Source organism: Ischnura elegans, chromosome 5 (genome assembly GCF_921293095.1).
Source record: "Ischnura elegans chromosome 5, ioIscEleg1.1, whole genome shotgun sequence".
In the NCBI taxonomy this organism is placed as follows: Eukaryota; Metazoa; Arthropoda; class Insecta; order Odonata; family Coenagrionidae; genus Ischnura; species Ischnura elegans.
The window spans coordinates 56,947,478-56,973,716 of record NC_060250.1 but is presented as its reverse complement, the minus strand read 5'-3'; the positions used below and the strand labels follow the sequence as shown (position 1 = coordinate 56,973,716).

The following is a 26,239-nucleotide window of genomic DNA, read 5'->3' as shown; positions in this document are numbered from 1 at the left end:
AGGCAAGAAAAATTGTGTTGCTGATTGCTTATCTCGCCCCAATGAGTCTGATACGGCTTGCCAGAGCTCTCTTTTTCTGCATCATGTCCCTCTCCCTTTTGTAAATATTCGCGAGCACCAAATTTCTGATGCTGGTCTAAAGACCATTATTGAGGATTTATCTAGGGACCCAGAGTCACACCCGGGCTGGAAGTTAAAGAATCACCTTTTGTGCCATGTCACAAACAGAGCTGAAAAGCCCAAAATTGTTGTGCCTCCTGCTATAAGGCCTATGTTATTTAAATATTTTCATGACCTTCAGTTCACCAGTGGCCACATGGGTATTGCCAAAACTTGTGAGAAAATTGGACGTCAGTTTTGGTGGCAAAATTTGAGGAAGGCAGTCACTGATATGGTCAAAAGATGTCACTCTTGTCGATTGTCTAAGCCTTTAAATCGTCTCCCACAGGGGCAAATGCCTTCTGTTCAACTTACCCTTGGTAGAGAATTTATGTAGATTTTGTGGGTCCTTTGTCCCGTAGCAAGAATGGTAATGAGTATGCTTTCACAATAATTGATGGTTTCTCAAAATTCACTTTCATTGAACCCATTAGGAGTGCAAGTGGTTGGTTGTTAACCTTTTGTCAAGGAAGATATTTCCCAAATTTGGATATCCAAAATTTCTTGTGTCAGACAATGGTTCTGCTTTTAAATCAAAGTTATTTCGTGATACAATGTTTAAGCTTGATGTTTCTCATGTTTGCACTTCACCATATTACCCGAAGGCAAACCAAGCGGAGAGGGCCCACAGAAATTTGAAATGTGCCCTCTCTCCTCTTTGTCAAAACTCTCACAATAAACGGGAGGAATTTGTTCCTGATCTGTCTTTTTCTTCTAACTCAGCTCGTCATTCTAGGATTGGCCCCTCTCCGGCTAAGGTGTTCTTGGGTCGTGAGTTGCCTTACCCATTGAATAATATCTGGGAAATTCCCCATGAAATATTTAATGATGGTATTGATATAAAAGAAATGTCTTCCTTTTGGTCTGAGGTGCTAAGTAATTTGAAAAATGTACACCAGAGACAATCAGTAAGGTTCAATAAAATTCACAGTGATGTTCAATTCAAGGTGGGAGACCAGGTACTTCTCAAAACCCACCACCTGAGTTCAAAATTAAAAGGTAAAACTGCCAAGCTATGTCCAAAATGGGAAGGCCCATTCTCAATTGTTAAAATGCTTACTCCTGTCACGGTAGCTTTGAAGGTGTCACCAAAAAAGGAGAAAATTGCACGTTTCACATTTGAAGGCCTACTATAATTAATCCATTATACTTGGCTAAAACTGTCTGAGGCTATGATTAGTGATTTCAATTCGTGTTACTGGAAACTTGCCTTATTCTAAAAAAAACATTTGTGAGTGGGCTATTTATAAATTACTGAAAATATTTATATTATCTCGAATAATTTATGATAATAAGTGAATTAAATACTGATTTTAGTATTCTCTACACCGAATTGGTGTGCATTGGTATTGTGTTACCCATCTATATGTCGTCACATACACCACATGCCATAAATGTCACTTGCCAGTAACTCTGGACTGATTCCATTTTTTTGCTAATTTATGAGAGCATTCATTCTGTGAGTGGGAAAATTCACTGATTTGCCAAATGGTGAATTTCATTATTTGCTATTTATGGGTCATGTCATTAATCCAAGTTTAATCATGGTCAATACTGCAGCCAACTCACCAACCCAAATTAATGGCCTGAACACCTGCAATGCCCAGAAGGGGACCTGTTGCCACTGACGGAATTGAGATTCCTGGCACAGATGGCTTATGTCAAGCCTCAAATTTGGCGTCGGGGGGTTGCCTTCCCATCGTCCGGTTGGCTTGCCTTACGCAGTTAGCACCCAGAATTATTCTGGCTGGTATTTTGGGGGGATTTATGGGGTTATCCTGTCTTTCGACAGATGAATTCAAAATATGTATTGTTGAAATACTGACTACTTGAATGTTGAATAAGGCTGTTCGAATAATTGACCATTTAACCTATCAGCCATTGACTTATTTTTTTCCCCTGGTTGCGAGCTTCTCAGTAAAGCTCATTAATTTTTGTCCCACATTTAGCCGAATGCTCTCTGTCTTTCGATTCTTGATTATTCAAAAATTTACTCCTTCCATGTCTTTCAAACCCAGTATGGCACTGGCTAATTAATACTTAGAGCATTTTGCTGGATGATTTTATCAAATTGTTTATTTTGCTTTGTAATGCAATTATTTATCTGGTGTATACGACATATAGAGGGCAGTTGTATGTTTTATCTGATTCATATGTGTTTAAGCAGTGGACATAATAGTTATTATCATTTGTTAATGGGTAAGATGCACTCTTCATCTCTCTCTGACTCCTACGTGGTTCACGACTGATTGGTGCCATCTCATCTAGTTTCTCGATAGTTACCTTATTTGTGTAATTCTTCCGTGGTTTACTTATACTGCATCACTCTCTTTTGGATTCTTTATATTCTCACCCTAGCATTCATGTTATCATGGGGAGATTTATGATTCCTATGCATTTTGATGTCTGGTATAGTGAACCTTAGTTTTTTCATGCTTTGGCCTAATCAAGTAAAAGGTAATTTAAAGGGTTATTGCTCATTCTCATTAGTTTGTGTCTCTCACTGAGATAGAAGAAAACTTGATAATATGTTAATTCTCTTGTTTCCAGTGAATATTTTCCTTGAGGGCTTATGCAAAACTTTTGTAAGACGGTACGTGTGGATCAGAATAGATCTCCTTAATGGAGCAGCAAAAAAAGATAATAATAACAATTATTGATAAAAAATATTGAATACACTGATTATCTGCACTGACTGAATTACACTGATAATATACACTGATTTCGTTGGTCAGGGAGAGATCTTATATGTACGACCCAAAGAATATCCTCAATCAATCAATCAATAAATCAATTTATTAGTCGTTAAATGATATAAATCACAATAGACATCGTCAAAAATAAAATATATATATAATAGGTATACACTTACAAACAATGAAAAGGATTACTACATGAAAAACAAAGTCCTCTTTATAAACAAGAGAAAGAGGCTACAGGCGTTGAAAGATAATATCAAAGACTAGAGATCAATAATTTACGGCTAAATTGAAATGCACGACAAGGGAATTTTTTCGCAATTTGGACATAATAAGTGTTCATACCACTGTGGTAATGAAGTACTCAATGTTTTTGCTAATACTTCGTTTCCGTTTGAATAATGATTGGTGCTCTCATAGTCATGGCTAAGTGTTAACTCTTATGCTAGTGATAATGCCCTTTAATGTACAAGTTGTAGGCGTTTGTTTTGAAACTGAGTCACAAAATACATTACTTCTCAGGCCGAACACGACGGCGGAAGACCGCAGGAAAAAATGACATTCCATCAGAAAGAACTTTATGACGGGGAGAAGAATATAAAAGAGCAAATGTAAATTCATAAATGTTCTGCAGTCATAGTTCAGCAATTAACTCGAAATACTGAATTTTCAGTTGTACGCACCGTCCCTTTTTATTACGATAATCTGGGCTTCATTGAGGACCATGTAAGCGCTCGGGAAAGTGTTTCTTCCCTAGACGAAGATTTCGAGGTAATTCCTAGCATTTTCAGCAATTAAACCATGTTTTAAAGTCCAATGGACCTGATTTCTGAAGTCAACTATTTCCTAAGCATTACTATAAAACCATCGGCAGTTGACGACTTGCCCCATTGATTTTTTGTGAATCGGAATAAACTGCAACCAAATTTAATCATAAAATGGACAAAATGGAAGGTCCAAAAATGAAAAGGGTATATCGCACACATCGCAGTTAACCACTTGAGAATGGGTAAGTAAACTTGCAGCTATCAAGTCGGAAACGTAAACAAAACATTCCAATGCTTTGTAACAGGTTTATCTAGTTTTTACACGTCAAAAACTGGCTTAAAATTTTAAATCGATGTGAAAATTTGATGTAGCACTTGAAAACCAATGTCCGTTATAACAAAACGACTAACAGTGTGTGTTTCACTTTACAAATCAAATTTAAACATTAATTTGCCAATCCAGTGTATAAGTTGAGAGGCAGGCGGAGGCTCTGGCGGTCATCTAAGGCATTTCCGTAAACCTGTGGACGGGAGAGAGAGACGCAGCGAGACGTGGAAGTTGACTTCGAATTTAATTACGGCGGTAGCAAGGGAAGAGGAGACGAAAGGTAGATTTCCAGCACGCAAAATAGAGAAACGTCACTCCACGACACCCAAGTGAAGATTCTCTCATCCCACAGCGACGTTGACCGGAGCCAACCCAGGAAGCCATATCTCCATACGCAACACAGAGAGAGCCGATAAGTACTCTTATCACCCTATATCCTCCCCTGAATTCAGAAGATCCCCGAGGAGCCCCATATCCCCCCTATTCAGGACAAGAAGAACTGTGAAACATCCCCGTGCATTTTTTTCTGCCCTACCCTTTTTCCCCGAGTGTGAACGGTTAATTATAGTAATTAGGACAAAATGTGATAATTTGATATTGGCGTTGGTCATTATTCAACTGTTCCGTTTTCTTTCATTTACGCCAACATTTGTTAAAAGTTTCTTTTCTTTTATTGTTTGATAATTGTAGTCACTTAGTATTTAACTGGCCAGTAGCAGTAGTTGTTTTTTTTTCAATTCAGAAGAATAATCCATTTATGTTTTTTGTTGTTCATTTCTAAGTTAAATTGTGTATTAAAAGTTTTGTTGAAATTGTAATTTGTCACGTAAGCCTTCGTTATTTCGTGCACGCCAGCCTCCATTCAGCAATTGAAACCCACTCCACACCCACTTTTTCCTTTTTGTTTCCCCTACCTCCCCTTACTCCCGAACCACGACCCGCTCACCTTGAGCGAACCCTCCCCACCCACAAAACCCGACGAGACGGGTTACAATATTAGTTATCGTTTATAAATTAAGAAATGGAAGGTTAGTGTGTATACATAATCATTATTTAATCTCAATCACCATACTTTTAAAAGTGAAAACAAAAAGTTTAAATTTAGGATTTAATTTCAGACAAGAAATAATGATGAAAGAGAGGAGTTGCCGATGAAAAAGAAGGATATTTAGAGCAAGAGTCTGATTATCGACGCGCCAAAGTATGTCTCTGGGACTTAATGATGGGAACACGGAACGGCGTTTTTTCGCAGACAACATGTCATCACCTGTGAGTACAGGTAAGTATAAAATTACTCAACATGTTTCCTTCCTTTTCGGTGATTCATTATTAAATTAGATTATATAAATTGGCGTTACACTCTAAGGGAACTTTCCCAAAAAACAGATTTATCGGAAGCACAGTGGTCACGAAATTATTCCGGGTAACCCACGCAACACCTCAGACTCAGCGGAGTTAGAAATTTAGGCCCTTACATTAAATTTAATTGTACAGAATTCACTTACTGAGTTTAGGGATCTCCAAACAAGAGTGAAGAGCGTTGCTGAATTGTTTAAAAGGAGCTCTTCAGCCAACATAAAATTTAAAAAATTTCAGGGTCAAGGAAACTACCCAACACTGAAACAAGAAGTTCCTACGAGGTGGAATTCTACATTCCTCATGTTCCAGTCAGTACTAAAAAATAAAGAACCACTACTAGCAGCTCTTGCACTAACACACTGTAAAGTTACCCTTCACACTATAGATTTTACAGTCATGGAGCAAATATGCAAATTACTTCCGCCATTCTATGAGGTAACTAAGGAAATTAGCTCAGAGAAGAAAGTAACAGCTTCAAAAATTAGACCTTTTAGTCTAGGTATCAGAAAATATTTTAAGGTACGTTAACTTAGAAAGAGGGTCTCAATGATGAGGCTCAGCATATATTAGGAAAAATTCAAAGCGAAATCGAAAAAGGATTTTACAAAATTGAGGAAAAATCAATTATTGCAGAAGCAACTTTGCTGGACCCACGATTTAAGAAAGTCGGATTTGACGATGGTGTTGCTGCAGAAAAAAACGAAGAAAAATTTGATTGAAAAGGCAGCAGCTCACAACATGCAAGACCACGAAGACACTCAACATCAATGGACTATTCAGCAAGAGGAAGATTCCACTGAGTCACCTTCATCTGGCAGCGTTTGGAAACATTTTGATTCAATGGTCAAAACCAGAATATGTGTCCCTTCTCCAACAGCTGTAGCCATTATTGAGATGGACAAGTTCTTAGCAGAACCACACCTGGAGAGGCATGGAGATCCTCTCAAGTGGTGGTGGAGGAATCGAGACATTCATCTTAGACTCTTTTCAGTGATGATGAAAAGATTGTGTCGTTGGCTCATCGGTGCCATGTGATAGGGTATTTTTAAGGCAGGGGAAATTTTATCGGAGAGAAGACGGAGCCTTAAACCAAAGAGGCTGATAAAACAGTTTGTTTTTTAAATTACAATCTTCACAGTTAATTTTTTATTTCTGCACTTCTTTGCATTAAAAGTATCAATATTATCAGAACCCATGTACCCATATTCCCTAATATTTGCATTGTAGCTATTTTTGAATTATAAGAATGGTTGGTTAAACATTTACAAAAAGGTCATGCTGGTTTCTCGAAGGAGTATATTGGTACTGTGGTTCTCGATACTCGGACGAAAGCGGGGATTACACGTACGAGTCGACTCGTTGGTACTAGCCGACTCGGCCGTGTATCATATCAACTTTCGGCCGAGTTCACTATCGATTGCTGTGGTTCTCGATACTCGGACGAAAGCGGAGATTACACGTACGAGTCGACTCGTTGGTACTAGCCGACTCGGACGTGTATCATATCAACTTCCGGCCGAGTTCACTATCGATTGCTATCGAGTGGTTCTCGATACTCGGACGAGGTAGCCGCCATCCTAGTAGCTATCCGAGGGTTCTCGATTAGATCGAAAAAATCTTACTGGTCCGACAGTAGTGGATCGGTGTTTAAAAATGGAGAACGTTGAGAGAAGTGTAAGCGTGTACGCAAGAGGAGGGAATATGAGTTCCCGGAGGGTACCGTTTACCGAGGCAGACACCATAAAGTTTATCGAGGAATATCAAAGGCATGAATGCCTTTGGAACATTCAAGCACCGGAGTATCGGAGGCTTGACATGAAAAATCGAGCATATTTGAACCTGGCCGAGACTTTTAACTTGTCGGTGGAAGCGGTAAAAAAAATAATACACGGTCCACGTATCTGCAGGAGAAGAAGAAAGTGAAGGCAATCGGTAGGACTGGGTCAGCGCCTGAAAATATTTATGTTCCATCGTTGGTGTGGTACCACCAATGCGCTTTTTTGGAGGACGTGGTGGTACCAAGGAAGACGTCGTCCCGCTTGGAGGTAGGTTTTTCTGCTTGTGAATGCATAGTGAATAATGGGGAATAAAAATGTTGATCTCAAAGAAATTTCTTTAAGGGGTGGCCAACGGAATACTGTATTCAAGTAGATGCAGATGATGGCATGTGTTTGCAAATATTTGTTCTAAGACCGTTTTTTATCGGGCACGTAATAGTACAATCTGACGTTTGTACGAAGGCGCAGTCGAAACTGCCTTGTCAAAAGTTGTGAATTGCCCCCACTTAGCCCCCCCTTGCCCTTATCCTGGATACGCCACTGAATCCTAGCACAATAAAACATATATCTTATCTACCCCTTTCAAGTCTAGTGAGTTCAGTCACATGTGTTAGATATATGCAGTTTGTATAGGGAACTGTGTACATATATTCAGTGGTGAGGAGCAGGGAGATTTTGCGGACACCTTTAGGGTGGGGATGGTTTTTTTTTATATTCAAGGGAGAGGAAGTTTAGACGAACGGTTGGTATTTCAGTGCCTCTTGTGAATGAGCCTTCCTTTGAAGGAGAGGAGCATTGTCTCCGCTCAAAGTTAGTTACCAAATGTTAGTTAGTTGCATATTAGTTACCAAAGCAGCAGACTCTATTCATACGATATCTAAATAAGGTTGTTATATCCAAATCACCTTGTTATTGCACTATGGATATTTTGACAGCATTACAAAGATATCCGTGATATTAAAAATTGATATTCCAAAGAGTATACTTAGGTAGCATGTGTTCTGCATAGAATTTAAGAGGATAAACGTTTTGCCTGTATGTCTGGGGATTTCCAAAAACCATAATAATGACATCCATTACCTACACATATGGTATTGTGATGATATCTAAGATATGTTGTCATATGGACCTCCATGTCCAGTGTTGGAGATGGCTGCAGCGTGGTTCAGTGGGTCCACTGGATATTTCACACATATACATGCAATGTTTATTGGATTAACATGGATATTGCACCAATATTGTAAGTAAATGCCAACAATATTGTCCGGATGTTGTTAAAATATTGATTGCTGCTATGTCAGTTTTTATTCAGGCATGACCAGAATCATAAACGAAACAGTAACAAATATGTCGCAAAGAGAAAGGAAAAATGATCAACTGAATAATTACAACCCAAGCAGCACTCAACAGTGGTGCAGCGAGGGGGGGTTTTGGGGGTTAACCCCCCCCCCCCCCCCAGAGCTCGGAGAAATTGATCCATTTATATATCCAAATATTCATTGTGCAAGGCCGTAGCCAGTAAATATTTTCGGGGGGGTTTATGGAATAGTAGGCAAACATAAAACTACTTTTATAGGATAAATAAAATAGCGTATACGGTTAAATATGCACATTTATTATAAACCCTTAAATGAAAATATAAAAATATTATTATAAAATTGAATTTAGACCTTCTATCTATCTTCGCTGCAAACAAATGAATTAACTCCTCGGTGTCGATGTCAATTCTGCGGTACCTCAGGAGACATAATGAAAATACACTTTTGTATGTTCCACAAGAGTTTTTAATACCGACCCAGGTTTCGGCAGTACACACTGTCACTATCATTTTTTGGCATTTTGGAACAGAGTTCCGCACTAAATCTGTGTGAAGGGTTTATTTTTTTGTTAAATGTAGAATATATATATTTTTTATGTATGTGAATTAAAGTGAAATAGTGTGGAAGTGGATTTCCGGGAGAGGCGACGTTGTGGTTCTCTCCCGGAACGTGTTTGAAAACCCGCCTCTCGGTTGGGAAAAAGAGGGCGTTGGTGTGCATCGGAGGTGGTTATGGGAAAGAAAAGGGTTATAAAAGGGAGAGACGAGAGGTCTCGCTCTCTCTCTCCTACGCTCTGTCACGAAAGAAGTCGAATCGTGAGTGTGCAGTGATAAGAGGTGGCAGCAAGGCTACGGCACGTGGAGGTGGCATGCACGTGGACAGCTGGCAAGGGGTGGCGTGGACATCTAAAAAAGGACGTAAGCTTTGAATTTCCCAAAACCCTAAAAGGTCCTTTGAATCCAGATTGTTCCCCCTTCGAAAGTCCCTAGTGAACTCTCCATAAAAAGGCCCTGGTGAATTCGTTGTTGACTGGTCTTAGTCACGGCCCTGCAAGACTAAAGTGCTAGCGTGGAGGAGCGTGAGCAATATTTCTGAATGTTAGTGGTTACTTGGCGTATCATTGAGCCCGAATTCAAGACGGGTGGCCATTTGAACTGACTAACGCCTAATTTCATAATTGCCTTGCACGTAATTTTTGTGAGTCAGACTGCACACTATTGACGTTGTTCAGTAGCCAAGGTGCATTGATGTATTTTGTTATTGGGAAGGATCATCTTCTTTGAATAATATTCATTGATAAAGTAAGATTGTGATTTTTAAGGAGAAGACGGATGTTCAAATTTCATGTTGGAGGTGACGCCGTTGTATTTTGGAAAGGGATTTATCATTTATGTTTGGGGAATATTTTGGTTTCTGTGTAAACTTTTGAATCAATGTTATTTCATTAATTAAAATCAGTTGTGAAAGGGATCTCATTGAATTTACTATTTTTTGCTATTGCCACGAGTGCCTTCAATCCTTTTGTAAGTGAGTGTGCGTGCAGGCACGTGCAATTGGGGGGCTTGATTTGGAACCCTGAAACGGTAAGTCTGAGTAGGGGCATTTTTATATTTTGGGGAAGTGGAGAATTAATTATCAGATGTTCGGGGAGAGATCGAACGGGAGGCGAGCGGGCGGCTCTCGCGGTTCGAACCGTTACAATAAGTAATATTAATCTAATCACGTAAAATGGATTAAACATAAAAATTCCCCACTCACTGCACCACTGACCGCCAGTACAAGCCACCAAAGTAAATCTGTAGTAGTAGTAGTATTTGGATTTAGGGTGCGTCGACGGCAAGGTCATTTTGCACCACTACTGTGCTATTTAATTACAAAAGTTATGTATAAAGTAATCTACTGCATCTGATGTCTTCGTTGAAAGTGTGCATAATTAGACTTTATTAAAAATGTTTATTTCTCTGAGAAACCGAAATGTACAGATTAAGTTGGTAGGGTGGTCTCCTAAAAGGGTTTTTAGGTCTCCCCCTAGATTATTTCGTCTTCGCGCTTCGCGGTACTTAACACAATCTAGCATGATGTGTCTAATACTTAATGGACATTTACAATCCCCACATTGGGGAGGTTCCTTCTCTTCAGTAAAGAGATACGCATGGGTCAGGGGGCTGTGCCCTATCCTCAATCGTGTAAGTACTACTTCCTCTCTCCGATTACTACGAGCTGAGGAGGGCCACGCTGCTACCATGTCCTTGATGCCACGGAGCTTGTTATTATTTAGAATCCTCCATGACTCCCTCCATTTTCCAAATACCACGTTTCTTAGAGATGCTCGTAAGTCCTCGTGGGGAACCAGCGTTGAGACAAGAACTTCGTTATTCAGAGCTTCCTTGGCCATAGCGTCTGCTATCTCATTCCCGGCTATCCCCTCATGTCCCGTTACCCACAGAAAATGGATATTCAAACCCTTTCTCGAAAGGGTCAGCAGGAGAGAGTGTATTTCTTGCACGATCGGGTGCACGGGTGAGAAGCCAGAGATGGCTTGTAGCGAGCTCCTGGAGTCAGTGCATATGACAAAGGAGCCGCCGTGGTCACCTAGGGCTTCTAGAGCTGTCCTTATGGCATAAAGCTCCGCCGTGTACACACTGCACATCGGGTGAAGCTTTGCTCTGATGTTCCCGTGGATAGGGGAGAACACTGCACATGCACAAGCAGAGTTATCTTTCGAACCGTCAGTGTAAACGGGGGTAAGGTTGGGGTGATTCCATCGGAACATGGCAAACAAACGCTGGTACTCCGAGGGAGTTGTGGAAGACTTCGGTCGAGATCGTGAAAGAATATTCACCACCGGAGTGGGAGTGATCCAAGGGGGGTGTTCCGAGAATGAAACAGGATACACTTCAGGTAGCGTGAATTCGCATCCGCGAATAAAATCGTGCTCATGCTCATGGATTCATGCTCATGTGATATTATTTACATTTTTCATTGTAGATGTTTTCATACTAAAGAATTAGAGGAAACTTTAAAAATGGGCTTGGAAAGAGCTTTTAAAAAAATAATGGACATTGTCGGCCCTTTTTTTGAACATTTCAAGGAAAAATGTGAAAGAGATGAACAGGTGAAAAAGTTGGAAGAAGCTGTATTGAAATACTGCATTTTAGACATAGAAAGAAGAAGGATCTTCTTGAGTTCATAAAATCAAAGTATTCAGGGGAAAAGGAACCAAAAAACTTTGATTGCGATAAAGAGTATAAAATGCACGAGTCTAAAATGGAGAAAGAACATCCAGCAGAGGCAAGAAACCACCCACAAATCATCATCTTCATGGATCGGGTAAAGGAACTTGAAAATTGTCTGTCTACAGCACAATTGAAAGCTGAATAAGAAGAACTTGAAAGATGTGTCTACAGCACAAATAAATGATTTCGAAAAAATGAACAGTTTCATTCTAAGATCCCAGATGGCATTAAATGTGCAACTTACAATTACACTTATAATTGATTTTCTCATAAGATATCTCTAATTTTTACATCTCACAGTGGAAGTACCTAATTGCTCTGAATATATTCCCCCTTTTGAGCCATAAATCTCTAAGAGACAAATAATTATTATTACATATTTACACAATGGCTTTTATAATGATTATATGATTGAATTCGCTCATGGAAATTGCTAATGATTACGATGATCACAGAAAATTACAGCATTGGGAAGAGCTCTCTTTGTATTTGCATATTTTATAACCAGGATTCATGCTCATGTGATATTATTTATATTTTTCATTGTAGATGTTTTCATACTAAAGAATTAGAGGAAACTTTAAAAATGGGCTTGGAAAGAGCTTTTAAAAAAATAATGGACATTGTCGGCCCTTTTTTTGAACATTTCAAGGAAAAATGTGAAAGAGATGAACAGGTGAAAAAGTTGGAAGAAGCTGTATTGAAATACTGCATTTTAGACATAGAAAGAAGAAGGATCTTCTTGAGTTCATAAAATCAAAGTATTCAGGGGAAAAGGAACCAAAAAACTTTGATTGCGATAAAGAGAATAAAATGTACGAGTATAAAATGAAGAAAGTGCATCCAGCAGAGGCAAGAAACCACCCCAACTTCATCATCTTTATGGATCGGGTAAAGGAACTTGAAAGATGTGTCTACTGCACAAATAAATGATTTCGAAAAAATGAATTGTTTCACTCTTAGATCCCAGATGGCATTAAACTAGCAACTTACAATTACACTTATAATTGATTTTCTCATAAGATATCTCTAACTTTTACATCTAACAGTGGAAGTACCTAATTGCTCTGAATATATTCCCCCTGTTGAGCCATAAATCCCTAAGAGACAAATAATAAGGAGACCACATTTGAGTAATTCTTTCTTCCAAAATTGAACATTTAGTGCAGTGGCATAGAGGGCCCTGGGGAGAAAAATAGTATGGACTATTCTCCAAGATAAATACAAGTCATAACTTAGAATAATATTTAATTAAGATGTTCAAATACCCTAAAGCAAGGAAGAAATGGAGGTATTTCGCGTTTGTATTATCCGTTAGTGTCTTACCTTGTCCATTACTCCCCGTGTTAGCATTATAACTTCGCACTCCCTTCTGTCCACCAAAGAGTACGGCCTTGGGGAATTAATTTTCTTTCACCTCAGGGTCTTGAAAATCTTGCCATAGGGGTGGACTATTTATTTCTCCGAAAATATTTAGAATGATCATCGGCCCAAAAAAACAGTCAATTCTATGGTATCGAAATGGAAAGTATGATCTAATGGGGTGCAAAATATATAGAATGGTAAATATCCCAAAATTAGAAGGTTACGCACTCAAAAATTAAGTTTAACATGGTATTTTGTGGAGGGGGCGATGAGCAAAGGTTGATTGCACCGTGATCACATACCTTCCATCTGTACCCTTCCATCTATGCCCGCGAGGAAAGGGTATAGATGGAAGGGTGAAGAGAGAGGGGCATCAGCATTAGCTTCCTCTTTCACAAAATGTGCCAAATGGACCACAGCTTAGCATTCCATCTGACAGACTGAGTGTTGCATATTAATAATAGCCCTCAACGTAGCACAAAAACATGGATTGGGTAACCTCTGAAAACTATCTGCCACCGCCAGGATTATAACCTGGATGCACCAGTTGTGATACCAACACTCTAGTCTAGTGTGCGTGAGTATAAACACACATATTCTGAGTAATTGCCCCTGAGACCGTGTATAACATTTGTCCACTTGAGGTAGAGCACAGAATTAGGTGGGATTAATTACTAACCTTGTAGCCAGTAGCATGAGTCCTTCCAGTACTTCGGTTACTCATTACAAATTTTGTTGGAATGTTATTTCCAAGGTTTGGTTTATCACATTTCTTCACCAATAATGAAATAGTAATGAGAAGATGTACATCTAATTTGATTCATTGATTTATCTCGATTTTCCATATCAGGACTAATGAGCACATTATTTCTGAGTAATTGTTGCATTGAACTTGTACGTTTGTAGATTCATGCTCAAGAACAAATGCCCACAAGACTTTCGGACCACGTCTCAGTTGTCAGTCTCTTTGTGTTTGCATTCCTTCTCTTGCCCCAATGTCCTTGAGTTACTTGTTTCAATAGGTCTATTTTTAAATTCCTCATACCATCCCCCACCCGAGGCCATTATATATTCTCCTTGCTTTCCTCCATCTTCCAGTAATGTCTGTAGTAGGTTTATGCCCCTCAACATTCATGTACATTTATACCGTTCACGCTGCCTTCACATTTTGTGCCTTGGTTCTCATAGTCATAATGTGTGCAGTGTACATGAAAAATTGAATTGCCTCATGGTGTGGTATTTCTCAAAGTTTACCAGGAAGATGTTGTTTTCTGAAAGTGAGCTGTTTAGTTTATTTATGTTGTGAACATGAACATATACTTAAAAAATAGTAGTGGCAATTACATTAGTTTGATTGTTTAACTGACTGTTGTTTTAATTTCAACTTAAATTAATCTCATCCGGTGCTATCTAGTGTAGAAAGTTATTCTAAATATTAGCAATTATGATTTGAAATTTCTATTACCATGATGTTGGTAATGATGATTAATTATAGGATCGCATGTTCAGAGCTTGGTTAACGAAGGCTTGGGTTTATTTACGTCAAATCTTAGTAGATTAAAATATTGCATCCATTGTTACTGTGGCCATGTACCCTAAAGGGTTTCATTTTAAGGAATATTTTTGATTTGTTTACTGCCTTCTTTTTGACATCAGCTTGTTAAGACATACTTAATGAACATTTTGCGTTTCTTTGTCTTACAGGGGATTAGTGCTGATGGATTAGAAGAATGGGATACCATCGAGTGCGACACCCCAGAAAGAGAAGGGGCCCGAAAAATGACTCCAACCCATTTATTAAGGAAGCGGTCGATCACCTTGTCCTGCCCATGGATGACAGTGAAAGCTTTGCAATGAATCTGGCGGCTCAGCGGAGACTGTTGCCAACATTGGACACGGCGAAAGCAATGCTGGACCTCCAAACCGTGATATCTGGCTACACAATAAGACATGCAGAGAGGCAGTCATCTGTGGACTCACCCAATCTTAATGTTGATGCAAGTCCTGAAATATTTAATGATGGTATTGATATAAAAGAAATGTCTTCCTTTTGGTCTGAGGTACGAGTAATTTGGGTAGTCTGCCCACCAGCCGCCCCCTCTCATTCACATTCTCCCATGATAGCGCACGAAAGGTCAGCACCAAAACCTACTGTTCATGTTCTCTCCGTGAACCCAATTAATTCTAACCCCTCTTTGTCAAATCGTAACAGAAAGTCTTCCCTTATCCGCCTCTTTAACTTTCATTGAATTGATGATAATCCTTCCAATGTATCAGGTTAATTTGAATTTTGAAGTTGTGTATGTACTTTTTCTGTGTGCTATTGTTTTGTAGAGCTATTTTATGAAACATTTCACTCTTTGTTTGCTATAACTTGAATCCGAAGTAACATATACTTAAAAAATAGTAGTGGCAATTACATTAGTTTGATTGTTTAACTGACTGTTGTTTTAATTTCAACTTAAATTAATCTCATCCGGTGCTATCTAGTGTAGAAAGTTATTCTAAATATTAGCAATTATGATTTGAAATTTCTATTACCATGATGTTGGTACCTATGCAAATTTCTATGAAGATATTTTTACACTCAAGCATCAACTCCTTATGCATTTCGTTTGTTTAAACCATGTCCACATCTCTTCCTCTCAATAATAGGGACTTTTCCTAGTGAAGGCTTCCACACCTGGGTTCATTGCAGACCAGAATCCTCGATAGAAGTAATCTCTTCCCATAAGTGTATACCCGCTACCTGTACAGCTAGGGTTAAATAAGATGTTAGTGGTTTGTCATATATCTTTGTTTCTGTGAGCATCCCCTCAATATTTGGTCTTAGCTGTTAACTTTGCCGCTGCTTAGCTGCTAACTTAGCTGCTAATTTTGCCTAACTTCTTTGGTATTAACATTTGAGACTGCTGAGAAGATAGAGTGCGACGGTTGGGGTCAAAAGATCCCGGATCATAGTTAAAGAAAGCGGAAATCATGAATGCCATGTTTCTCTTATACTATATCTTCTTTTCTTTCTTCTTCCACAAGGAACCTGCTAAATTCCCACAGCAATCAGTGAATGAGAAGTGAGAATTATTGCTCCACAGAAATCGGTAGAACCTTCAATGTAAAACATCTTCATAAAATTTATTATTACCATTATTCACTATTCCTTTCATCTTCTCATCGCTCCCAAAACATGAAAAACTGATCCTAGAAGTTTGGTTAAATTACAATTATCAATTTTGAAAAAATTGGAGGTAAAAGTGAAAAGCTATTTTCTATAATTTCCTTAACACGTTGAGCGCCAACCTGAATTTTTAACTAAGTTCATCCGGGCCATTTTTTTTTCTTTTCACAATTGGAAAATCACGATAATTTAAAAAAAATCATTATGGATAAGTTATTTGCCTTATTTTGCTAATTTCACAAAAATTTTTAATGGCGGTCCCAGGGGACCGCCGCGCTGTGGCCACCACGGTCTATAAGAGCTTCTGTTGCCATAGCGGTCCCTTAGCGATCCACGTCACATAATTCTTTTTTTCTACGTCTGGCAGGTTATTTGATATTATCAAGGTTGAATGCCTACTTTTCAACCTTTACTTGCGTTCTGTGTTACTCTTCTTTTTTCAGATTTAAAATGTTATCTATGTTACAATAGCGACACTTGGTGCTTTCAAATAGCGCTCCCCCTTCCACATGTTATTTTTCATCCACGAGTCTCCTCGGACTGAGCACAGTCTTACTCCGCATCATTTCATTCGTAAAAATTCATTTTGGGAGGATCACGTCATAAACCTTAACCTGAAGGAATCTGGATATTTATTTCCTCGGAATATAAAATAATAGGTGAGAAAGGTGTGTGCGTGAATACAAATTGTGTAACGAGGTTAGATTTCATTCAGCAGACCAATAGTTTTCAGAAATTTTACTACCCGACTAAGACGTTCAGGGTCGTCACGAAGCATATCGTTTAGTCCTCCAACAAGGTTCATCCTATATCGCAATACACGATATAGGTCACATTCCGTCAGGATATGTCTCACACTGATTATAGAGTCACATTCCTCGCAATGAGGCGGGATTTTCTCTTCTGTGAATAGGTAGGAGTGAGTCATGGCGCCGTGCCCTATCCTCAGTCGTGTGATGACTACCTCCTCTCTCCGAGTATTCCTGACCGAAGAGGCCCACTCTGACAAGTCAGGTTTCACGCTACGGAGTTTGTTCCCCGTTTGGGAACACCAGCGTTCTTTCCACTGATTTAGAACGATTCTCTTCCACGCTACCTGGAGATCACCTGCAGGTATAGGCAGTGTATTGCGTTCTATATCGGATAGAGCCTCCTTCGCCGCTCTGTCTGCCTTATCGTTTCCGCGTATTCCCATATGCCCTGGTATCCACATGAAACTGATTTTTGCACCCCTCATTTGGAGGGAGTGGAGGGCAACATGAATTTCGTTTGCAATGGGATGCGACGGAGAGAAACGGAGTATGGTCTGCAGAGAGCTCATTGAGTCAGTGCAGATGACATAAGTTGTGTCATTTTGATGGATTCCCTGAAGGGCTATAAAATCTTACCAAAATTTATTAAAAGGTATGTGACGTTACCTTGAATTTTTGTGAGCCGCGACAAAAACTTGTCAGGCATTGCTTATCTTGCTCTATTGTTCATGGAAGTATAGCTGACTCGTGCATTGGTTGTATAATCCGATGTGGAAGATGATCCGGTCACTAGTGATGATTCTCTGCAAGACCCAGACTTCAATATCAGCAGCGATGAGGAAGGGGAAACTTCAGAATTTGAGAGCTCAGAAGCAGGGACAACGGAGATACGTCCTGAAAGAGTCTCCGATGAGAGTATTATGCCTGTGACAATCCACCCATGTGAATCGAGCGAGTCATCCTCTGTACATCCAAACTGAAATAATGGCCGGAGTGATCCTAAAATTATGCCCTTTTCTTGGGGAAGTAAAACCCGGAAGAACAAATAGGCCATCTGTAAACTAACTTCAAAATTCATTCTTGCAGACCGCCACCAAAACTTCGAGTTTGACGGACCGCATGGCATTCCTCCGGAAATAGCAGCAGCATTAGTTGGTGGAACTCCTTCAGATTTTTTCAATGTTTTTAGATGCAGATATTATAAAAGAAATGGCGGAACAAACTAATCTCTATGCAACACAAACTCTAATGTCTACCGAAGACGTCGGAGAGCATTCCAGATTACACTCGTGGGAACCTACCACATAAGGGTAGTAGTAGTAGTAGAGATGCGTTTTTTGGGGTGCGTCGACAGCAAGGTCATTTGCACCTCTCATAGTTCGCTAACCTTAAGGAAGCTTATTGGGTTCTATTAAGCGCTTTCAACAAAAATAGGGTATCCCATTGTATGAGGTCACAAGAGTTTAATTATTCCGGTGTTGACGATATATTGCATTACATTATTAATATTATCCAAATTATTACCCAGAATGGTTCGTATATCTTGGTTTCCAACTAGTTCCCTGCGTTCAAGAGAGTATTTTGTACATTCCTCCAGAACGTGTCTCACATTAAGGATACAATCACAACTATCACAGCGGGGAGGTTGTTTCTCTTCGGTGAAGAGGTATGCATGTGTGAGCGCAGTATGACCAATTCTAAGCCTAGTGAGGGCGACCTCTTCCCTACGACTATTCCTGGCTGAGGTGGACCAAGCGGTCGTCTCTACTTTGATGTTTCTTAGTTTATTGCCAGCGATATTATTCCACACCTCTTGCCATTGCTCCATGCATATTCTCTTCAGTGCGGCTCTTAGATCGTCCGAGGAGATCCTATCGAAATCGATGTCGGTTTTACTAAGTGCCTTCTTCGCTGCTGCATCCGCTATCTCATTGCCTCGAATTCCGACATGCCCCGGGATCCACATGAAAGAAATTGTAATGCCCTTCCTGCTCAAAGAGTAAAGGGTATCTTGTATGGACTGCACCAAGGGATGAGAGGGGTAGTAATCTGAAATGGCACGGAGTGCACTTAAGGAGTCTGAGCAGATTAAATAGGACTCGCGTAAAGACATATTTTCCAGAGCATATTTTATGGCAAGAAGTTCTGCGTTGTATATACTGCAGAGCGGGTTGAGTTTAGCTAGGATCGTGCCGCCATAATAAGGAATGACGGCGCAGGCACAAGCTGATTCGGATTTTGAGCCGTCAGTATAAATGGGTACAAGCCGCGGTTTGCGTTCGAGGACTTCTTTAAAAAGGAGCTTGTACTCCAAATCCAAAGTGGAGGACTTAGCTCCCCGCGCTAAAGAAAAAAAAAACGTCTGGTCGTGGAATGACCCACGGCGGGTTAGCTGAGCATCCTTGGTGGATGATGTCGGGTAGCCGAAACTCAGCTTCATTCATGAAATTACGAAATCGCACGCCTAAAGGCTTCGTAGATCTTGTCCTACGGTTAAAAACATCCATAAATCTAGGTTTAAAAATTGCATTAAAACAAGGGTGATCTTTTAATGATAAAATTTTGGCAGCATAATTGCACATTAAAATATTTCTCCGGATGGATAACGGTGGTTCCCCACAGTCAGCGTAAATACTAGTAATCGGGCTGGTCCTGAACGCACCAGTGGCCAACCGGAGGCCAGCATTGTGTACTGTCGTCAAAGGTCTTAAATAGGACTCTCGGGTCGAAGAGTAGGCAACCGAACCATACTCAAGTTTAGACCTCACCAAAGCTCTATACAACATGAGCATCGTGGTTCGGTCAGCACCCCAAGTCGTACTTGCTAAAACTCTCATTACGTTCAAATTTTTAAAACATTTGTCCCGAACAATAGAGATGTGGTCGCGCCAATTCAACCGAAAGTCGAATGTCAGCCCTAAAAAACGAGTCGTCTGCACAAAAGGTAGCTTCTTTCTGCCGAGGAACAGGGATGGTATAGGGAATATTCCACGTAATCGGTAAAAGTGCATGCATTTTGTCTTCTCAGGCGAGAATCGAAGACCATTGTAGTTGGACCACTTCTCGATCCGATTGAGGGTCATCTGAATTTGCCTCGTAGCGGAATGGAGCGTGGATGCCCGGCAAAAAACTGCCAAGTCATCAACGAATAAGGATCCAATTACCGGAGGTATTATGCATTCCTCAATGCTGTTAATTGCGATAGCAAACAGCGTGACGCTTAAAATACAACCTTGAGGGACCCCGTTTTCTTGGGTGCGGGAACTTGACAGGATGTTGTGGATTCTAACTCTAAAGACCCGTTCTTCTAGGAAATTCCTGATAAAAGTTAAAAGGTTGCCCCTAAAACCCCATTCATGCAGAGTTTTTAAAACTTTGTTTCGCCATAATCGGTCATAGGCTTTTTCTATATCGAAAAATACTGCTATGACGTGCTGTCGGAGCAAAAAGGCTTCGTGTATGAAGTTGGTGCTTCTGACGAGATGATCCGTTGTCGATCGGTTGCGGCGAAAGCCACATTGAATTTTGGAGAGAAGGTCTCGGCTTTCAAGATACCAACCCAGGCGTCGGTTAACCATTCTCTCCATTATTTTACAGAGGCTACTTGTTAGTGATATGGGGCGGTAGCTCCCAGGATCGCTGCGATCCTTACCCTGTTTAAGGACAGGGATGACTACAGATTCCCGCCATGCATCCGGGAAAGATCCATCATACCAGATCTGGTTGAACGTTGACAATATATCAGCAAAAGCCTTAACGGGGAGATTCCGTATAAAGGCATAGTGGATGTTATCGCCACCTGGAGCTGTATTCTTTGAGCATGCGATTGCGGCTTCGAGTTCCCATAGACTAAAGGGCTCATTATATGGAAAGTCCGCTTTATTGTCAAAATTCATAGAGGCTGCCTCAGCTATCCGTCTCATTGATATAAATGCCTGGTCATAATTTTTGGAAGAGCTTACTTCAGCGAAGTGCTCCACAAATGCTTCCGCGACTTCCTGTCTGGAAGTTGCAATTTTGGGTCCCGCTTTTAGGCCAGCGATAGCAGTGGACGTTCGGCTTCCTGTGATTTTATTCACCTTTTCCCATACCTTAGATATAGGAGTCCGACAGTTTATTTGGGACGCATAGGAAATCCACGAAGCCTTTTTGGCTTCCTTGATTATCCGCCTAGCTTTGGCCCGGAGTCGTCGGAAAGCTGCCAGGTTCATTGTAGTTGGGTATTTTTGAAAGTTCTTAAGTGCTCTTTTCCTTGCGGCAATAGCTTCTGCGCACTCGTTGTTCCACCATGGGACCACATAAGGGGAAATGAAGAGATTTATTGGCATACTCGGATATATGGGTACAGTAGATCGGCCTACACTTCGCCACTACTGGTGTAAAAGAAGACTCTTCGGAATCAGCATCCTTCCTAATGTGATGTCACGAAATAGGTTTGAAATCCTACGAAAAATGTGGCATTTTAGTAATAATGAAGAGCGTCCAGATGGCGATAGAGGCTTCAAAATTGTTTCCTTAGTGAATTCCCTCATCGGGAAGTGGAAAAAGTGCTTTACCCCAGGGGAAACTTTTTGCATAGATGAGACGTTAGTGCCTTTCAGGGGACGCCTAAAAATTAAGCAATATATTCCGCAAAAAAACCCACAAGTACGGAATAAAAATTTTCAAATTGTGTGCAGATAAATGATACACGTGGAACATGAAAATGTATTACGGTAGAGGAAATGATGCAAGTATTTCCGTACCAACTAATGTAGTAATGAAGTTATCGAAAGATTTGCTAAATTCTAGAAGAACCGTGGTAAGTGACACTATACAAGCATAGAATAAGCAAATGCTCTGCTAGACAACAAGACCCATCTAATTGGGACACTACGAAGTAATAGACGGGGAAACCCTAAGAATGTAATAGATAAAAAGATGAAAGTTGGGGAAATAGTTGCGCAAGAGAATGACAGAGGAATATGCATTATGCAATGACGAAACCGGCGAGATGTTTTGCTTCTATCAACTAAGCACAATGACGGAATGATAGTTACCAAAAGACATTCGGGATCTGTAAAAAAAACCGTAGCTATTTTGGACTACAATAAAGGGAAAAGTTCCATTGATTTGTCAGACCAGCTTTCAAGCTATGGAGCAGCCTCGAGGAAAACATTGAAATGGTATCGAAAATTGGCAATAGAATTAATTTTGGGGACTAGCGTAGTAGTAGTAATTTACATTTTCTGCACAATAAATATTTGGTGAGATATTGATGCTTAAACCTCCATTTACAAGGGAGCACCACCTTCTTTAAACCCCTCCTCTTTCAAAATTAAGGATTCGATAGAAATTTAATTCACATAACCTCTTAGTCCTTAAAAAAACCTAAAATACTATTTAAATAAACTTTCTATAATAAAAAATAAAGGAGCAATGCTTGAAATGCCAATCAAAATTATTTCCGAAAAATTCGAAAACCACAATTCAGAGCATAACATTCCTCATAACCAGCATGTACTTTGTGTGCTTTATGTTCGAAGCTAACGATACACTCAAATTTACTACAAAATAAACACACATACCCATAAGATGTGTGCATACATAAACATATATGAGTGTGTGTGCTCTCGATCGCATGTGACCTGTGTGCATGCATGTGGTGGGAAGACTGGAAGCCATACAGTCTCCGTTTGATAGTGTTTCATGTTATGCCTACATAAATATTCATTTATTTGTGTACGTTACCATGACGAAGTTAAAATTTTTTTGAAGTGTGATTAGTATAATCACAATTTTTTATGCAAATCGATTCAGTTTGAAAATTCTTTTTTTTAAGTTAACCCCCAATAAGGGTTGATTATAAGGGTCGAAATATTATAAAATTATTTTCCAAACATAAAAAAAATTATTATACAACTAATTTAAACTAAATTGTACCCGTATTTAGCTTTAAAATATTATTTTATAATTTTTAGCATTTAGGGGTAGTTTTCACCCCTAAAAAATTAAAAGCACCCTTCAGCATAACAGATTTTGAAGTATGATTAGTCTAATCCCAAATTTTTACGCAAATCGGTTCAGTTTGAAAAAATTGCATGTTTTTGCACTTTTATGAGATTCATTTCCTACATTCTCCTCAATGCCCTTAAGCTCATCCTAACCAAAAATTGTGAGCAGTTTTTCAGATTTTGGTATCTCGCTGACTTTGCTGATGGTTGTGGGTTCGAATCCCGTCAATTTAATGCCGTAAGTTCTATCATGGCTTTAACTACTATTTATTCATTTTACCTTAACCCATTCAGTGCGGATGACAGCCCAGGGCTGTCATCCGCTCCCAGCCACTGGCGCGGATGACAGCCGAGGGCTGTCACGGCCTTGGGTCTCAGATGAATGGGCGTAACAGGACTACGCGCTTCTCTTCTGACTTGCTTCCTTTTCTCCGCTCTGCAGTTGGTTTCTAGCCGTCGTGTAGTGTGCTTTGTTTCCGTTTCCGTCGAAAACTGATTTTTTGCGAGTTTTGGAAAATCGGTGTTTTTTTCAAGATTTTCCAAGTGATAATCACCTTGGGTCGTTGTTAGACAGTTGTTCTGTGCTATTTGGACCCCCGAAATATCGGATTATATTTAAAAATATTATTATATAGTGTTTGTGCTCGCCAAAATTTTTCTGTGACATTTCCGGATAATTTCATAGTGCTTATATTGCTGTCACCTGAACTTCCGAAGACAACTTTTTTCTCAACGGATTCACCTTTGTATCTCAAGAGGTAAGCGAAAGTATCTTTTATTAGCACGTTTTTCCATCGTTAGAAAAAAATATTCATACATTTTATTTTTGTGTTGCAATGATTTTATGAGGTATCAAATTTAGTTTTCCTGTTGGTTATAAAATGATTGACCTCGAAAGGTCATTTTCTTCTGAAATTAAAAATTCAAATATCCATAATACTTAGTTATACACTGCCTAATATTATTAGTTTTTTGCTTTCATTTCTTCCCGTTCCATCATACTTGTATTGGGAACTAACTGAGGCTTTTATTAAATTTTTCTTCAGTGTATTTACCTCCTCATTGAAGATGAAGAGAAGAGTCTCGCAGGGTACGAGCCGAAGAGAAAATAACCCTACGATGAACCCAGTTGACGATGAAACACCCGGTCCCTCTGGTCTTTCTGGTAAGTGGCTGCATTTATATACACTTGCAAATTAATATAGAGTGAGTTATTCGCAGGATAAAAAAATGATTAAAATGTTTTTCTTTTTATTTAATAGCCTCGAAGAAAAAACAACCGAGGAAAACGCTAAGGGAGGATGAAATTCGTGCTCTCGCCATGGACTCTTCAGATGACAATTTTTCTAGCGGGTCTTCATTTGTTATCGACTCTTACGGTTCTGACTCAGGAGAAAGTGACTCAGAAAGTGGCGGTGAATCTTGTACGACCGAGGCGGCAAGGGGTACCGAAACGGCTAGGGGTACCGTTACATCTGAGGCTGTTTGGGCCGCTAATCCCCCAGTGAATAGGAATACCCTTTCCTTTGTTGGATCCCCTGGTTTAAAGAAACTTCCAAGTGGCTCGACCGCCAAAGACTACTTTTCCCTCGTGTTTACCGACGAGTTTTTTGACCTAGTCATAAGGGAAACAGAAAGGAATGCAGAGTGCATATTTCTGGGAAATCCATCGCCCCGTGCAAGGATAACAGACTGGCGGCCACTGACCAGAGAGGAGTTCGAGGTTTGGTTGGGCCTGCTCTTTCACATGGGGACGGTCCGCACAAATAGAATATCGGACTATTGGAAAAAGTCGATTTTTTTTCAGCTTTCGGTTATTTCGCCAATCCATGGCAAGGGATCGCTTTCTTGGGATATTGCAAGCCCTTCATTTTGAAAAAAATGCAGATGAAAATGAACCTGTTCCATCTGATCGGCTATATAAAGTTAGGCCACTAATGAATTGCTTTCATAGAACAATGGCTTCCTGTGTTTCCCCTGGAAGAGAACTATGCATAGACGAATCAATGCTGCTTTGGCGAGGGCGATTGAATTTCCGGCAGTATATGCAGGGGATAAGGCACAAACATGGCATAAAAATGTACATTCTCTGTGAGCCAGCGGGGTTAGTGCATCGTATGATCGTTTATGCGGGCTCTGGGGATAGCGATGTGGGTGGACGTGGACATGGGGACAAAGTGGTGCACAAACTTTTTGAAGACTTTAAAAATAAGGGGCATAGTGTATTTTTAAATAATTATTATAATAACGTTCCACTATCAAGGGATCTAATTAAATGCAAAACTTACTGCACAGGGACCCTGTGTGTGGCAAGAAAAGAGAACCCGAGAGAGGTTTTTGGGCACAAACTGGCAAAAAACCAGATTGTTGCTCGTTGGAGTGAGGAGGGGATTTGCGTCTTCCGCTGGAGGGATAAGAGGGATGTGTCTCTGATATCCTCTGAGTTCGGGTGTAACCTCGTACCCACTGAAAGGTCGGGGAGGAGTAAACCGGAAGCAGTGGTGGAGTATAATAAGTTTATGGGTGGTGTCGATCACTGCGACCAGTTGCTGTCGTACTACACCTGCCAGCACAAGTCCCTCAAGTGGTACAAAAAACTTGCCATTCATTTATTCCAAATAATGTTGATAAATAGCTACATACTCTACAATAAATTCAGAGGCAACAAAAAGAGCTTGTATGAGTATAGAATGGAGGTAATAGAGTCCCTATTGTCCTAAAAAATAAGTGCCTTGCCCCCATCCCCTCAACCAAAAAAGGGTCTCTCCCACTTTCCGGCGATAGCTGGTGACGGGACGAAGGGTAAAAAACCTCAAAAAGATGTAGTGTGTGCTATGCAAAGGGAGTGCGAAAAGCAGTAATTTACATCTGTCCTGACTGTGAAGGTGAGCCTGGACTTTGCTTGCACCCTTGCTTCCAAGAATTTCACGAAAGGGTATAAATGTTTTTAATGATTACTAATTAGAAATATATATTTCGAGATTTTTATTGTTTTTCATTTTCACTGTGCATATAATTATGATTTTTTTCGATTGATTTCAACATTTCAAATGCCAAATTTTTGCTAATGATATTTTTGTAAAAATAAAATACTTTTTACCACAGAATTTCTTAGATTTCAAAATTTTTTAACCAAACCATTGTTTATACCCAAAGCGCCAAAAGATTACAGTAAGGGAGCAAATTTTTCCGTTACGATGACTAATAGTACGTTTTCAATTCCTTTTGTATTATTGCGTATTAAATACGAAAAAATATTCATAAACGTATGTAGTACGCAGAGAAATCCTTATAAAAGCACTCTAATTG

At 39.8% G+C, this 26,239-nt stretch overlaps 1 protein-coding gene across 1 annotated transcript; it reads left to right on the top strand.

The window, feature by feature from the left end:
• Positions 1 to 23,522: 23,522 nt before the first annotated feature.
• Positions 23,523 to 24,806, top strand: LOC124159699. The gene is made up of 3 exons (XM_046535608.1): positions 23,523 to 23,688; positions 23,977 to 24,095; positions 24,193 to 24,806. The coding sequence occupies exons 2-3, from the start codon at positions 23,999 to 24,001 to the stop codon at positions 24,804 to 24,806; spliced, it is 711 nt and encodes a 236-aa protein (XP_046391564.1). The 5' UTR covers positions 23,523 to 23,688; positions 23,977 to 23,998.
• The last annotated feature ends 1,433 nt before the right edge of the window (positions 24,807 to 26,239 follow it).